Below are 13,715 nucleotides of genomic sequence, written 5' to 3'. Positions count from 1 at the left end.
CAGAACTGAATACCAAATAGACTTGGAGAGCATATATGTGAGTAAATGAGATCGGTGATGCAAATAACTGAGGGGGAGAGACTGGAGGAGAAACACAAAGAAAGTGAAAAAAATTGCACTATTTTATGTTAAGGAAGAATACTGCCTTGATGTTGTTCAATATTTACAAGAAATCAAGATATTTACCGTCTTAATACACTTTCTTGATCTTATTTAGCACAATTATTCAGCATATATTAAACCACAGTAAAATAAAGAAGAAAGAAAGAAAAAAAGGTTATCAAAGTATAATAATTTGATTCAGAAGTAACACCTCTGAAACGACTTTCCTTTTCAGCTTATGTCACCTCAAATGATCATTTAGGTATGTTTTGGTCTACTGTTTTAGTCTTTCTAAAGGCCAATAGCTAATGCTGTAAATTAATGTAAACATCAAAGGTCATTGCAAATAACAGCATATTTAACATGGAGATACTACATCAGGATAATAGTAAGGTGAACTTGACCTCCAGACTCCACATCCTGGTAAAAAAAAAAAAAAGCCTCCTCAAAAGCAAATACTGCCATCTGCTAGAAAGTAGTCTTTCACAATTGCTTTATTCCAGTATGGAACAACCACTTTTTACAATCCAATTAATTCCTGATGAATAATAATCAAGTCCTGCCCTACAGTTTTCACGTTGAAATACATTGTTTCACTTAGAAATAGATCCAATTACTAATGTAAACTGACTTGTGAATGCTGTTTCATGTAGACTACAGTCCCCTAAAGAGGTCAAGTAAGGCTCACTCACTGTATTACTGGCTCTACTTCAGAGGGCTTTATTACAGGGGGAGGTTTTTCTGGATAATAACAGGACTTTAGAGGTTTTGGTCTTAGTCAGGGTTTAGTGACAGGGGCAGAGCTGATCTAAGTTTTGGTGGTGTGGTTGACAATTCCTTTAATTCCAGCCTATAAAATGAGAGCAGGGTAAAAATACACACAGTCCACTGAACAGGACGTGGGAGAGAGCAGCTTCAGTAGCGGAATCAATCCGCGGCGTCTACCGCCCCTTGCGGTGAAATCTGTGTACTACACGTCTGTCTGGACAAGCTGTCTAGACATCTCTCTTTGTGCAGATAAATGAATAATTAACCATATGTTTATTATTTATTAATTATATAACTCAGCCCACTGTTAAAATACATTAAGGTATGAGTATATAAAACACAAAATGCGTTTGCATGCAATTTTACGCAAGTGTTTTTTGTCATGAGATTGATCTCTGCATGTTATGCGGAACTATAACGTCAACGTTGTGTTTCAGTACGACATATATTTAGTGCGGACTCAGTTGGCAACCTTCCTCCTGGGCGTAGAGCTGCAGGTAAATATTTAACTTAACAAATCCACTATTGCCTTACGTGCATCTGAAACATGACAAAACAACCCAAACTCAAGCAGTAATAGTCTCAAGGCTGCGGGTTTTCGCTGATATCTCGCAGAATAACTGCGAATTCAAAGGCCTGCATTACAGCTAAAGCTTATCTTAAAGCTAACGTCAGGTGACTCTCTCTTCCTTGAAGCGTTTGTTAACATATGTATTGTTTGGTTGATCTGCGTCTGGTTTGTCAGGTTGTGATGCTGAATGTTTGTGAGAATATCGATGTTTGTGCGCCATTATTTTTAAGACACGCAAATCATTGTTGCTGGTGATTTCAGTTTCTCTGTCATTAAATACACTTCATCACTAGATCAAATCTTTTTAGGTTTCATTGCTTATGTCAGTAAGTAAATATCCCAATAAGTTGATAAGCAACGAGTAAACTCAGGAAACTGATCGAGGCAGTTCATAATGCCTCAGTGTTTACATTATGTGACGTGAAACCTGCAAGATTATGCGTTTATTAGCACAAGCACAGCCTTAATAAATAAAGAATAACTGATTTGAAATCATGGTTGTTATAGTTAACTGATACTAAAACTGAAACCATAAAACATTTTTGATGCTTTAATTGTTAATTGAAAAACATATATATATATATATATATATATATATATATATATATATATATATATAAAAACACGCACTTATTTCAGCTGGCAAGGTAAATATTTCTCATTTTCATTTAGTTTAACTTGTTGTATTAAAATAACTAAAACTAAATAAAAATTTATATTAATAATAAAGTATATAGAAATATATACTTATTAATAATTAATCAAGTATATAGAAATAGGGGGGGGGAAATTACAAACAACAAAAAATAATACAAACAACAAAAAACTAATTTAAAATATTATTAAAAACTGTAATATTATCTTAATGATACTAAAAGTTGTCTCAAATGAATTGGTATATACTTGATATGCAGTGTTGTCTAATATTATTTTCCCCATTATGTAGTTTGAGAAGAAACATTTCATGATTCGGTTACAAATAATTTGCAATGCCTTATTTTATTTTTTCTTCCCTCTGGGGGAATAAATTGATTTTTTTGTAATATGCAATGTTGGTGCATTTACCATACAATACTATGCAAACTCAGGCATAAAATATAAATTGAGTCAATAAACTGCCATTTGGGCAGATTTTAATATGAATTTATGTCTTGCACCACATTTAACTTTAGCTTTACATCACTAATGGTGATGATTATTTGTTGCAGCGGGTGGAGGGATGAGCTGCTCTTCTGTGACCGGTCAGGATGCGCAAGAAGCAAGCAATGGCGTGGACACCTCTGACTCTCCCAAGGCCTCAGATTTGTCAGGACCTCATGAATTCGCCACCCAGGGGTTAAAGTTCAGGGATGGGGGTGATTTTGAGCCTCACGAGGGGTCGCCTGCCCTGTCAGAGACTCTCAAACACGCACTTCATCACATGGACGCATGTAGAGACAAACACACACTCCAGTCACACATAGATCCCTCAGAGTCACTGGTTCAACACAACCAGTGTGCACATATTCCAACTGAAGACAGCTCACATGAGAACACTCACTCCTGTGAGACTGAGCTAATACAGGGCCGCTCTAAAAAAGAACTGGAAGAATGGAGGGAGGAGGAGGATGAGAGAAAGACAAGTGATGGAGAGGTGAACAATGTCAACAAGGGAGAGATCAAGCAAAAAATGGAGACTCTTATTTCTGTACAGGTAAGGGGTTAGATCAAAGATGCGCGCTGGTGCTCATTCAATAATTATAATAATTAATTACGTATATATAACAATTAAATTATTACATATAATAATATAAATACTAACATAATAATAAAAAAATATAAAATAATTTCTACAAATTACATAATAATAGTTGGAACAATAATTTCCATAAATGGCATTTGAGTTCAATCAACTGTATGCTTTTGTACTCATTTTAAATACTAATTTATATATAATATAACAAAGATTAACATCATGTTAATAATAAGTAATAAAATACTAAATCTTATTTGTAACAATTTTTCCAATAAATTAATACTTTTAATTCAGTTCATTTATTAATTAATAGTGAAATAATAATAGTGAACTTTGTCCAAATTGTGTAACTCAAATATCTGTTGCTGTCTGTCTTGAACTTTTTAAGTAAATAAACTGATCTGTACAAATTACAGCCAGTTGGTACGCTCTCAACCGAACACCCTCCCACTCGCTCTGAACCTGATGAATGGGCCAATCCTGATTCTTCGGATGAAGTCCAGCCAAATGCTTCCATTTCTCCTGATGAGGCCCCTCCTCTTGTTCCAGCCCCTCCTCCCGACCAGGCCACACCCCCTCTGCTGCCAGACCTGAATGATTCTCCGTGCCCGGCTCACGTGATGGCGGAGGTGCGTGTGCGGTCAGTGCCAGATCGAGTCATTCGTGGCATGCAGGACAGTAAGAGCCTGGATGAGATCAGTGGGGCGTGTGGGGGTGGGGCACGAGGAGGCGGGGCTAGAGGTGGACCGGTGGAAGGACGCAGAGCTACCATATCCAGCGCCCTCGAATTGGAGGGAACCGTCAGTCAAGATGGAGATCTCACGCACTTCATCACCAAAAATCTTGAACAGAAGATTAAAATGAGCTCGCGGCCGAGTCTGGACACAGATTGTGAGTATCTAAGGGTGTCAAAAAATTGTTTATAATTTGTCATGTAATGTACCAGTAATATTTTATCTGTGTGTGGCTACTTCAGCGGACTGTTCTGGGCCTGTGGTACGTGGTCGTGGCTCTTTGCGTCGGCCGGCTGATATTCCGCCCATTGACCCATCAGTGCTGGTAGACCTGCACAAACACACACAGGATGTGGCTCAGAGTGTAGAACTGATGCTGCGAAGCCTCAATGGAACTATACAAAATGTGAGTATTACCCTGGATCATACACAGCCACTCAAAAAATATTTGGACAAAATACCAAAACCAGTGTCTTTTCTTTTTTTTGTGCTGGTCCTAATTCTTAGCCATTTTTTAACTAGTTTTTAGCCACATGGTGATTTTTATTGAATAGATAAAGTCAATTCCCCTCAACTTCACACTTTACCTTTTTCCACTGATGTTATTCTGGTGCTGGTTCCTGGCCAATTCGCATACCGTTAGTTTCACAGACTTCTACTACAGAAAAGCCAGTTCTGAGGCATTTATTGTTCCTGTGACGGCAAAGCTGAATGTTCAGCAGTAATTACTCCAGTCTTCAGTGTCAGAGGATCCTTCGGAAATCGTTGTAATATGCTGATTTGGAAATTTTTTTTAGTATCCATGTTGAAAACAGTCATGCTACTTAATGTTTGTGGAAACCATGATATATTTTTTCAGGTTTGAACAGCTTTGATCTGAAAAAAATTATATTTTAAACCATTATAAATGTCTTTACTGTCACTTTCCACCCATTTCATGTGTCTTTGCTGTAAGAATTAAATTCTTTCAAAAAATAAAAATAATAATCTGTCTGACCCAAAACCTTTGAACAGTAGTAGATATTATTTAATATAAATTAAGTGATCTTTATTTTGTTATAGGAAGATCAAATCACAATGTAGGTTAAATTTGTGGAAAAATACAGATAATTTTTAAGGGTTTTAAAACTTGATAGCTTTTTCAGTGTCCAAATAATTTTTGGGTTCACTTTTTATGCAAGCCTCATTTTAACTCACCTATGCATTTATGCACATATTGCTTTGAATATGAATTTAAATCTTGTGTCTCTCCAGATGACTGCTTTAAGTGTGGGTTATATCCAGACCTATAGAGATTCTGTGGACAGTTTGGGAGAGTCAGTGGACATGAGTATAAAGGTGAGAGTGACTTATATTTATATTTATCAAGTCAGGCGAGTTTTAATTTTTTTTTATTTTGTGTTTTGATCTGTGTGTGTTTTGTGTATGTGTTTCCAGGGAATGTACACGCTCATGGCGCGCTGTGAAGAGCTAGATCGCTCCATGCAACCTATACATGCTCTAGCTGCTCAGATCAGAGACATCAAACGAACCCTTGATGCCCTAGAAACCATCTGCAAGTAACTATGGCAACAAACCACACCCCCTGTCTGAGTGGGGACACCACCCCTTGGAGAAAAGTAGTGGCTCGGCCTTCTGCAGTCATTCTGCTACACACCGTGCAATGGAACCATTTTGCTAATTATAATGTTTAATAGCAATGCTCTGCAAGTGCTCGTCCCCTTAGAGACAGCTTGGTTCTCACCCTTCCCCTCGGAGACCACATCTTTATCCACCTCCTTTTGTCGTGGCTCCTCCCCTCTTGAATGTTCGCACGGTAAAATAGACTCCTCCCTGTGATTCATGCCGTCCAACATCCACAGGAAGCACTCTCTGGCTCCTGGGCAACTGATTGGTGTTACCGTTGCCCCTGTTTATGAAGGCATTGTGTGTGTACGGAACTATTGGTGGGTATATTGACAGATTGCGTCATTGGTGTTAAATGCACCATCTGTAATGGTCTCAAATTTAAGACATAGAGTAGAAGTTTAACACCAATATTCATCCGTATGGAAGCCATGCTCTGTGTATACTTGCTCCTCCCGGACGTCTGTGTTTCTGCAGGATGGATGCTATGCATCCCAGATCAGTTAGTTCACCTGAAACTAAATTCTGATGTCATTTACTCACCTTCATGTTGTTTGAAACCTGTATAACTTTTTCTTCCATGGAGTGCCAAAGGAGAATTTTTGAAGACTGCTCACCATAAATCATGAGTAACAAGTTACTTTTCAATCTGTTTCTCACACAAAGATATCGTACGACTTCGGAAGAGTTGTGCACACATCATATGAGCTATTTTTATGATTCACCTACGTCTTTTTGAGGCTTGAAAGCTTCAGGCTACGTCCACACGAAGACGGGTTTCTCCGTATCCGATCTTTTTTTTTGCCTCAAATTCCGTAAACACGGAGTCGTCTCAGGAAATATCTGCGTCCACACGGAATCACTGAAACCGACTGAAAACGATGTAGTACACATGCCAGACCAATATGTGGCGCTGTAATTCTGCCACAGCGATACACAAAAAAACAGAGAAGAAGACTTGGACCATGTGCGTAAACCTTGCGCGCTGAATATAAACACACAAAGCAGAAGATTTTGCTTTAATAAAACTATTGAGCTCAGTAGGTTCTGCAGCACGAACACAGGCACGTAGTCTGACGTTGTTGTCGTTGTCGCTGTTATGTGACGCAGCGGTGTCTGATTAGGGGCGAGACGTGGGCTGATGACGTCATCGTTTCAGAAAATATACGGATTCGCCATCCACACGAAAACATGAAAACGGCGTTTTCAAATTTATCCACCCTGGGACCCGGTTTCAAAAATGATCGGTTTCACTCTTCGAAGGCGTTTTCGTGTGGACGAAACGCCTATACGGTAAAAAAATTATGCGTATACAGAGAAACCCGTCTTCGTGTGGACGGGGCCTCAGTCTGCAGAGTCTCCATTCATTAATTGCATGGAAAAGAGTGGCCAGGACATTTTTCAAAATATCTTCTTTTGTGTTCTTTAGAGGAAAGAAAGTCATACAGGTTTGGAACAACATGAGGGTGAGTAAATAATGGCAGAATTAATTTTTTTTTGAATGAACTATTATTAACACTCCCAGTCACCCACCTACAAATATTGGACTCTTGATTACCGTATTAAAAGTAATGACAAATGTCCTGTCATTTGTTTAACAGTTTTGTTGTATGCAAGTGTTTATCACAGAAAACCCCCACAAATCAGAGGAATGTGAGGAGAGATTGGAGGTGCATGAAAAAAATACAGGATGGATGAAAGTTTATTTTTGCAAATGATCTTTACCTTTCTCTGTCTGTTCCTGTTTGAACCGTCTCTCTTTATCACTGTCTAACTATATGATTTGTCCAACAATCTGTCATCATTGTATATTTTAAATTATTATATAAATCAAAATAAATTTGCTAGAATGAGACTTGATTCTTGTGAGTCTTCTCACTACATTTTTAAGGTGAAAATGTTCATTGCTTTTTGACATGTTTTCTTTTGAGAGTCTTCTGATTTTGCTGAGTTCAGTTACAGTTGCATCCTGATCTGCACTATTAATCAGGGTGAAATGATCAGGGATAGAGCATATTGTTTGTGTGAGTGAGAGAGAGAGTGTCTCCTCATATGGCCCTGGATTCATTCATACTGGCGGATAAAAGGTTTTGCTCTGTCACCCCTTATAATCTCGGATGAATTCACAGATATGTAAACGCATAGATGCACACATTTATTTTTTCAATTTGGGCATTGCAGTTGTTATCCTTCTCCTAGTTTGTATTTGTTAATTTAACAAACCAGCAGATTTACCTAGTAGTCATTTATATCTGTCACTGAATGTTTGGAAGGGCTTTACATTTTCATTATGGAGGATGGCTTTGTTTGGGACAGGCTGTTCAGATAAAGTGTAAACTTGGCTGACTCCTTTTCTTTTTTTTCTTAAATGTAAAAGATAAATTGGAGACTAAACATTTGATTAGATTTTAGTTTAGACCGATAGAGGCCAGTTACACCCCAGCCCAGCTGCTTTCAGGACATTTTATGATTGTGCTATCGCTGTCCTGTCACAAGTCTTACGCAGGTTTGACGTTGTGTATCATATACACATACACACAAAGTCATATGTTTATTTTCAATGTTTTTGAAAGATGTCTCTTAAGCTCACCAAGGCTGCATTTATTTAATTTCAAAAGTGAAAACAGTCGTATTGTGAAATATTACAACAAATTAAAATAGTTTTCTATTTTAATATATTTTAAAATGTAATTTATTCCTAAAGCTGAATTTTCAGCAGGCATTACTTCTGTCTTCAGTGTCACATGATGCTACAGAAATCATTCTTATATGCTGATTTGGTGTTCAAGAAACATTTCCTATTATTTTCCATTTTGAACGCAGTTGTGGTGCTTAATTTTGTGGAAACCATAATGAATATAAGGTTCAAAAGAACAGCATTTATATGAAATAACAAAAAATTGTAACAATGTAAAATTATGATCAATGTTTGATAATCTTTGCTGAATATAAGTATACATTTCTTTAAAAAATAAAAAAGATCTTACTCCAAAGTATTTGAAAGGTAGTGTATGATCTGAAGGGTTAATGCAGACATATTTGTAAAATAATCTTTTTTTTCATGATGGAAATAGAAGTTATAATATAATCACAATTATTCTTGCAGAAACAAAATAACACTTATTGTAATTGTATAGTACATTATAGAAGGTAGCTAATTTTGTTTAAAAACCGTTCAGGGTCATTTTGTATGTAGATTAAATGAATAGTTCACAACTTTTACGCACCCTTCACTTGTTCCAAACCTGTATGTTGATGGTAGCCATTGACTTCCAGAGTTTTCTTTTTCACACTATGGAAGTTAATGGCTACCGTCAACTGTTTAGTCACCAACATTCTTCAAAATATTTTTTGTGTTCAACAGAACAAACTCATAGAAGTTTGGAACAAGTGGAGGGTCAATGATGGCACTATACATTTAAAAAAAAAACTTTTATCTAAAACAAGTTTTGTAGTTCATATTCAAGTGTGATTCAGAACATCTGTTTATTCAGTCATGTTCAGATTGTGAATTTAATTCCATCTTTAAGATTGTCACAGAAGCTATTCTCTTAGAGTTATCCCTTTGGGTATTTATATTCAAATTCTTTTTGCAATTAGCAATCAATGTCAAGGCCAACAGAGGTTCACAAAAGTTCCTACACATTCCAGCTGTCTGCTCGTCAAACATAATGAAGAACCAGTGAGGAGAGAAGGATGATGGGTGTATTAAATGCAGCATTTCCGCCGTCCACTGGCTGCTTGGTAGGCACTACTGTGACTGGAATTACTGGAACCGCTGTACTCTGACTCTGGCTCATCCCAACCACTGTTTTTACTGTTGGTGATTTTATTTTCCCTCGGTTTTCCAGCACCACGCCTGATTCTTGATCCGCTGCTGCACCCTCCAAGGCTTCAAACCACTGGCAGCGGAAGTCCTTCTTCCAGAGGTCTATGTAAGCAGTGGGAAGCTCTCCCGTGGCCCGGACACCTTCTGCCCCGTTTGGGAGAAGCATAAAGTGGGCTGAAGGAAGATGCAGGTATGTGGGGTCCTCAGGTTTCTTACGCACACAGCGTCCACGGCCCTGACACAATGAGACTCCACAGAGACGTGCTGCAGTCGTCACATTGACTGCATATGGGCCAAGAACCTGACGAACATACGAGCCGAACTCTGAGCAGGATTTCTGAAGCAGACACACATGCAGGTGTAAATAATAAGTCATACAGGAATCTGAAATGACTAATGGAAATTATTACAATGAATAAACTAGAAGGTGGAGAGGTATGCACGTATAAGCAAGTTGTTTCTGGCTCTTACGCTCAGCAAGGGAGCATTTTTTAAATCAGAACTACAGTAAAAACAGTAGTGTTTTGAAATGTTACTGTTTAAAATGCTTGTTTTCTATTTGAATGTATTTTAAAATGTAGTTTATTCTTATGATGGAAAAGCTGAATTTTAAGCAGCCATTACGCCAGTCTTCAGAGTCACATGATATTTCAGAAATGATATGCTGAAACATTGCTCAAGAAACATTTATTATTATTATCACTGTTGAAAACAGTTGTGCTGCTCAATATTTTTTGTGGGTAACTTGATTTTTTTTTTTTATGATTCTCTGATGAACTTTTAGAAATTTCAAATGGAAATCTTTTGTAACATTATAAATATCTTTATTGTCAACTTTGACCAATTTAATGCACCCTTGCTGAATAAAAGTGTTCTAAAATTATTAATGACCTCAAACGTTTGAACGTTAGTGGACAAAGGATTGAATGATTACCTGTGTTTTAACTGCTAAGGATTTTTCCCATATTATGACTCCAGATGCTCCCATAGCAGCACTCTCTCCAATTGTGTTCACCAGATCAATCTGATACATATTCAATACAGACATAATTATGAGGTTGTACTGAGTGACAACAAAGTCCTTATAAGGTACACTAAGTATTATTATATTATATAATTTCTTCTATTATATTGGCTCACTCAACAGATTACAGTTTACTATTCATTACCTCTAGATTACAGCTTACTATTCATTACCTCTGAGAGAAAGGAGTTAGAAGAGATGTACACAATCTTGATTAGTGGAAACACAGGAAGATAAAAGGTAGTCCCTGCAAGAGCCGCCACTCGTAAAGCCTCTCTGATCTGATTGGTTGCGTAAAGCCATGTCCCTTTAGTTCCCTCTGGCAGCTTCTCTAGTGAGAGGGCTGGATAGAGGGCACCGCTTCGCTTCCACAACCACATCAGCTCATCATTAAGGGCCATTTCTGCCGCAGGACACAGTCCCGTGTAGTTGGCTAATGCTATCTGGGTGGAGTCAAAGTTATAGCAGTTAGGAAATGGGGCCATGCCCCATAATCTTTGTGGGCGGAGTCTCTTAACCTCCCGCAGGGTTTCCATCATAATGGACTGTGCTGCTACTTCAAAGTCAACCTGACAGGAAATGAAATCATATGATCGATTTATACAACATAATGCAGAATGATAGTCTCTGAAATATCATATGTTTTGATTGTCATCACCTGAGACCATTTCTCCACTTCCTCTGTGCTCCAGTCTGGGAAAAATCCCCGGAGAAGTGCCCTCGACTCCACAAGATACTTTGTTTTAATTCCCCTGTTCCTGTTCCACTGAGGCGCCCACTCTTGCCAGCGCAGCACCCCTAAACCAGGTGATCCTGCTTGGGGTAATGAGGCCGTCAGGTCGCCCTCCACCCTCTGAAGGTGAAGGTCAAGGCTGGTGTGTTGTGGTAGGCCACTGTTGACAGGACGATCCTGTGCAGTGAAATATGGGTAAAGTCCTAGTGTGTCCTCATAAAATATTGCCACACGTCCTTCCCACTCCATCCCAAATGCAGCTGGGTCAGGCCGACCCAAGCAGTCTTTATCTGGAACCCCCCATAACACCAGGAAAGGCTGGCCGGCAAGAAGAGGGGCCCGGGCAGGACCGCAGACACATGGACGAGTGAAGAGACAGAGGAGGAATAGAAGAGAAAGGGAGAGGAGGACGAGTGTGTGTTTTCTTCCAGCCATGGAGCTGAGCAAGAGGTTTCAGGGCCCCTCACCCCAAAACTCACACAAAAGCCTCCTTGGAGAGGGATAATGTCTGGAGATAAAAGAAATAGAGACATCTTTGGTTAGGTATTTATTTCCTTGTTTTATAGTGAAATTATTATTTTGTGAGGATGTCCATAACAATGACTTAAGTTGCACATTGTTTTATTAATTTTAAAGCTTTCAGATTAAACAACTGAAATTTAGGACAACTTGTAGACAGAAATATTCCATTCCGCACTCTTAAAGTTAGGGGAGCCCAGGTTCATTAATTATAGTTAAAGCAGTATACATTTTAACCAAGACGCTGAAATGCATTCTCATGACAAGCATGTTGTCACAGAAGGTCAGTTCATATGTGTATACATATATTTCCTAAACATATTTTATATATTATTTTTAATATAATTTATATATATTTCTATGTTTTTCCTGGCGCAATTTTCAACAGCTTTTTGTGACAGACATTGCCAGTAGTAATTATAATAATAGCCTGATACACAAAAAGAGTGAAGTCTGAAAGAAAAATGTGATCACAAGTCCCTGTTTACCGACTCAAAAGCTACGACGCTACGTCAGAGGAAACAAAGGAAGACGCTTTAGGATAATTAATCGCTAACAGGATTAATTAGTGCTGCCCACATTCAGCGCTAAATACTCTTTAAAGTGTACTAATACGAGTCTGCAGTTCACAAGCTTTTCAACAGAGGGCGCCTGAGGGCCAAGCAACATATTTATCGATGTAGGCTAGTCTGTTCCGATGTACCCTACTTTGAAAAAGTACTGCATCAACATACTAATTTCCACTTTGTTGTTCGGTAATTGATGTTTATTAATGGTTAAAGAAGTTCTGTTCGTATATTACATGAAAATACAGTCCACTGCTGTAACCATCCTAAACTAGTCTAAAATGTAAACCATCCTTTTCAGGATGGAAAAGGGAAAACGTACATTGATACTATGCTAACTATAGTTTATACCACAGTTAGAACAGTTATTTCTACTTCAATAAGCTGCACTTTTAGGCTGAAGTGTAACCATGCCGGATAACAGCCGTGACACATACCGTACTCTGTGTAATGACCTGAATGTAAAGACATCTTTCTGAGTCAAATGAGTGCCTTTCTCTGAATAATCTGAAATTGAAACTGAAGGACCTGAAAGGCTATGTTATCATTCTCACACATTTAGAAGTTGTGTTGTTTCTCATCCGGTTAAACTTGGCTGTGTCAAAGTAAGATTTTGTTGTTGGGTGTGATAGTTTTAGGCCAGTTCCTGCTTTCGAGGAAGCGGCTGGGAATCAATTTAGCTTTTATAATGCCAATTTCCTTCTCGTTTATCTAACGTTTGGAGCAAAACATAATTGTTTAACCGATAGTTTGGTTTCCCTCCTCAGGTGCTTGAAGAGATGGGATCGGAGTGCTGGATTATGTTGTTACTCACCTCTGCATTGGCAGGTCAGGTGTGTGTGCCTGGATCTCCAGGTCAAAGAATCCAGAAGGAAAGGTCAAGATGAAGAGGACTCCTCTGAATGGGGAATAATAAGAAATGAGCGTTTCTGTGCAGGTTCGTGTGTTCGGGTACAGGAAGCCACAGAAGGTAGAGACTTCAGCCCAACCATGAGGGATGAGATGACAGGCTGTCCTGACAAAAGGATGGATGAAGTGACAGAAGGAGGAAATAGAAAAGAAAAGAGGCTACCTCACCTTCACCAGGTAATCTGTTAGTAAGTAGGGTCACCACGGACCATGACAATCACATGCTCAGACTCACCATAATCCCTTAATCCACCACTCCTTCCTAGCAAACACACCTAATTAAAAAACACGCGCACATATCCATCCATCCATCCAAGCACACACATGACACAAATTTACCCAAAAGCAATAAAGAAGAAAATACTTACTATAAAATTAATTGACTTTTTTTCTTCCCGTTTTCTTTTTATTCAAAACCATACCTGTCATGAAACAGAACATTTAGGTTTATTGGATGACCCTCATATCAAACTATACCTTTCATTCCTTTTTTACTTTTAAATCTCTCCTTGACATCTCTCTTTTCCTTGCTCTCTGGTTTCTGCCTTTCTCCCATTCCTCTCTTTCTCTGTCAATTTTCTGAAGTCTAATCCCATTTC

At 38.3% G+C, this 13,715-nt stretch overlaps 2 protein-coding genes across 3 annotated transcripts; one reads left to right on the top strand and one right to left on the bottom strand.

Annotated features, from left to right (window-relative positions):
• Nucleotides 1-1,311: 1,311 nt before the first annotated feature.
• Nucleotides 1,312-7,395, top strand: borcs6 (BLOC-1 related complex subunit 6). Of its 2 annotated transcripts, XR_013782310.1 has the most exons (7): nucleotides 1,312-1,367; nucleotides 2,650-3,134; nucleotides 3,593-4,067; nucleotides 4,153-4,316; nucleotides 5,165-5,248; nucleotides 5,348-6,265; nucleotides 6,853-7,390. XR_013782310.1 is itself a non-coding variant. In XM_079384347.1 (6 exons), the coding sequence occupies exons 2-6, from the start codon at nucleotides 2,661-2,663 to the stop codon at nucleotides 5,471-5,473; spliced, it is 1,323 nt and encodes a 440-aa protein (XP_079240473.1). In that variant the 5' UTR covers nucleotides 1,312-1,367; nucleotides 2,650-2,660; the 3' UTR covers nucleotides 5,474-7,395. The 2 variants fall into 2 exon arrangements, 1 of the variants encoding a protein (XP_079240473.1); XM_079384347.1 differs by having other exon boundaries at nucleotides 5,348-7,395.
• Nucleotides 7,396-9,004: 1,609 nt separating this feature from the next.
• Nucleotides 9,005-13,282, bottom strand: LOC306849241 (hyaluronidase-1). The gene is made up of 5 exons (XM_079384135.1): nucleotides 13,022-13,282; nucleotides 11,048-11,630; nucleotides 10,563-10,958; nucleotides 10,300-10,389; nucleotides 9,005-9,702 (listed from the first exon to the last, which is right to left on the bottom strand). The coding sequence occupies exons 2-5, from the start codon at nucleotides 11,555-11,557 to the stop codon at nucleotides 9,199-9,201; spliced, it is 1,500 nt and encodes a 499-aa protein (XP_079240261.1). The 5' UTR covers nucleotides 11,558-11,630; nucleotides 13,022-13,282; the 3' UTR covers nucleotides 9,005-9,198.
• Between the last annotated feature and the right edge of the window lie 433 nt (nucleotides 13,283-13,715).

Source organism: Barbus barbus (assembly GCF_936440315.1).
Source record: "Barbus barbus genome assembly, chromosome: 29".
Taxonomy (NCBI): domain Eukaryota; kingdom Metazoa; phylum Chordata; class Actinopteri; order Cypriniformes; family Cyprinidae; genus Barbus; species Barbus barbus.
Note: the sequence above shows the minus strand (reverse complement) of the source record. Positions and strands in the feature narration are given on the sequence as shown.

Bases quoted from the DNA above. Each gene is read 5' to 3' on its own strand.
- LOC306849241 (XM_079384135.1), bottom strand. From the start codon at position 11,557: ATGGCTGGAAGAAAACACACACTCGTCCTCCTCTCCCTTTCTCTTCTA. The intron at 10,959-11,047 runs GTGATGACAATC...ATTTCCTGTCAG, and splicing joins AAGTGGAGAAATGGTCTCAG to GTTGACTTTGAAGTAGCAGC. The intron at 9,703-10,299 runs GTAATCATTCAA...TGTCTGCTTCAG, and splicing joins CCTTAGCAGTTAAAACACAG to AAATCCTGCTCAGAGTTCGG.
- borcs6 (XM_079384347.1), top strand. From the start codon at position 2,661: ATGAGCTGCTCTTCTGTGACCGGTCAGGATGCGCAAGAAGCAAGCAAT. The intron at 3,135-3,592 runs GTAAGGGGTTAG...TACAAATTACAG, and splicing joins AGACTCTTATTTCTGTACAG to CCAGTTGGTACGCTCTCAAC. The intron at 5,249-5,347 runs GTGAGAGTGACT...ATGTGTTTCCAG, and splicing joins CAGTGGACATGAGTATAAAG to GGAATGTACACGCTCATGGC.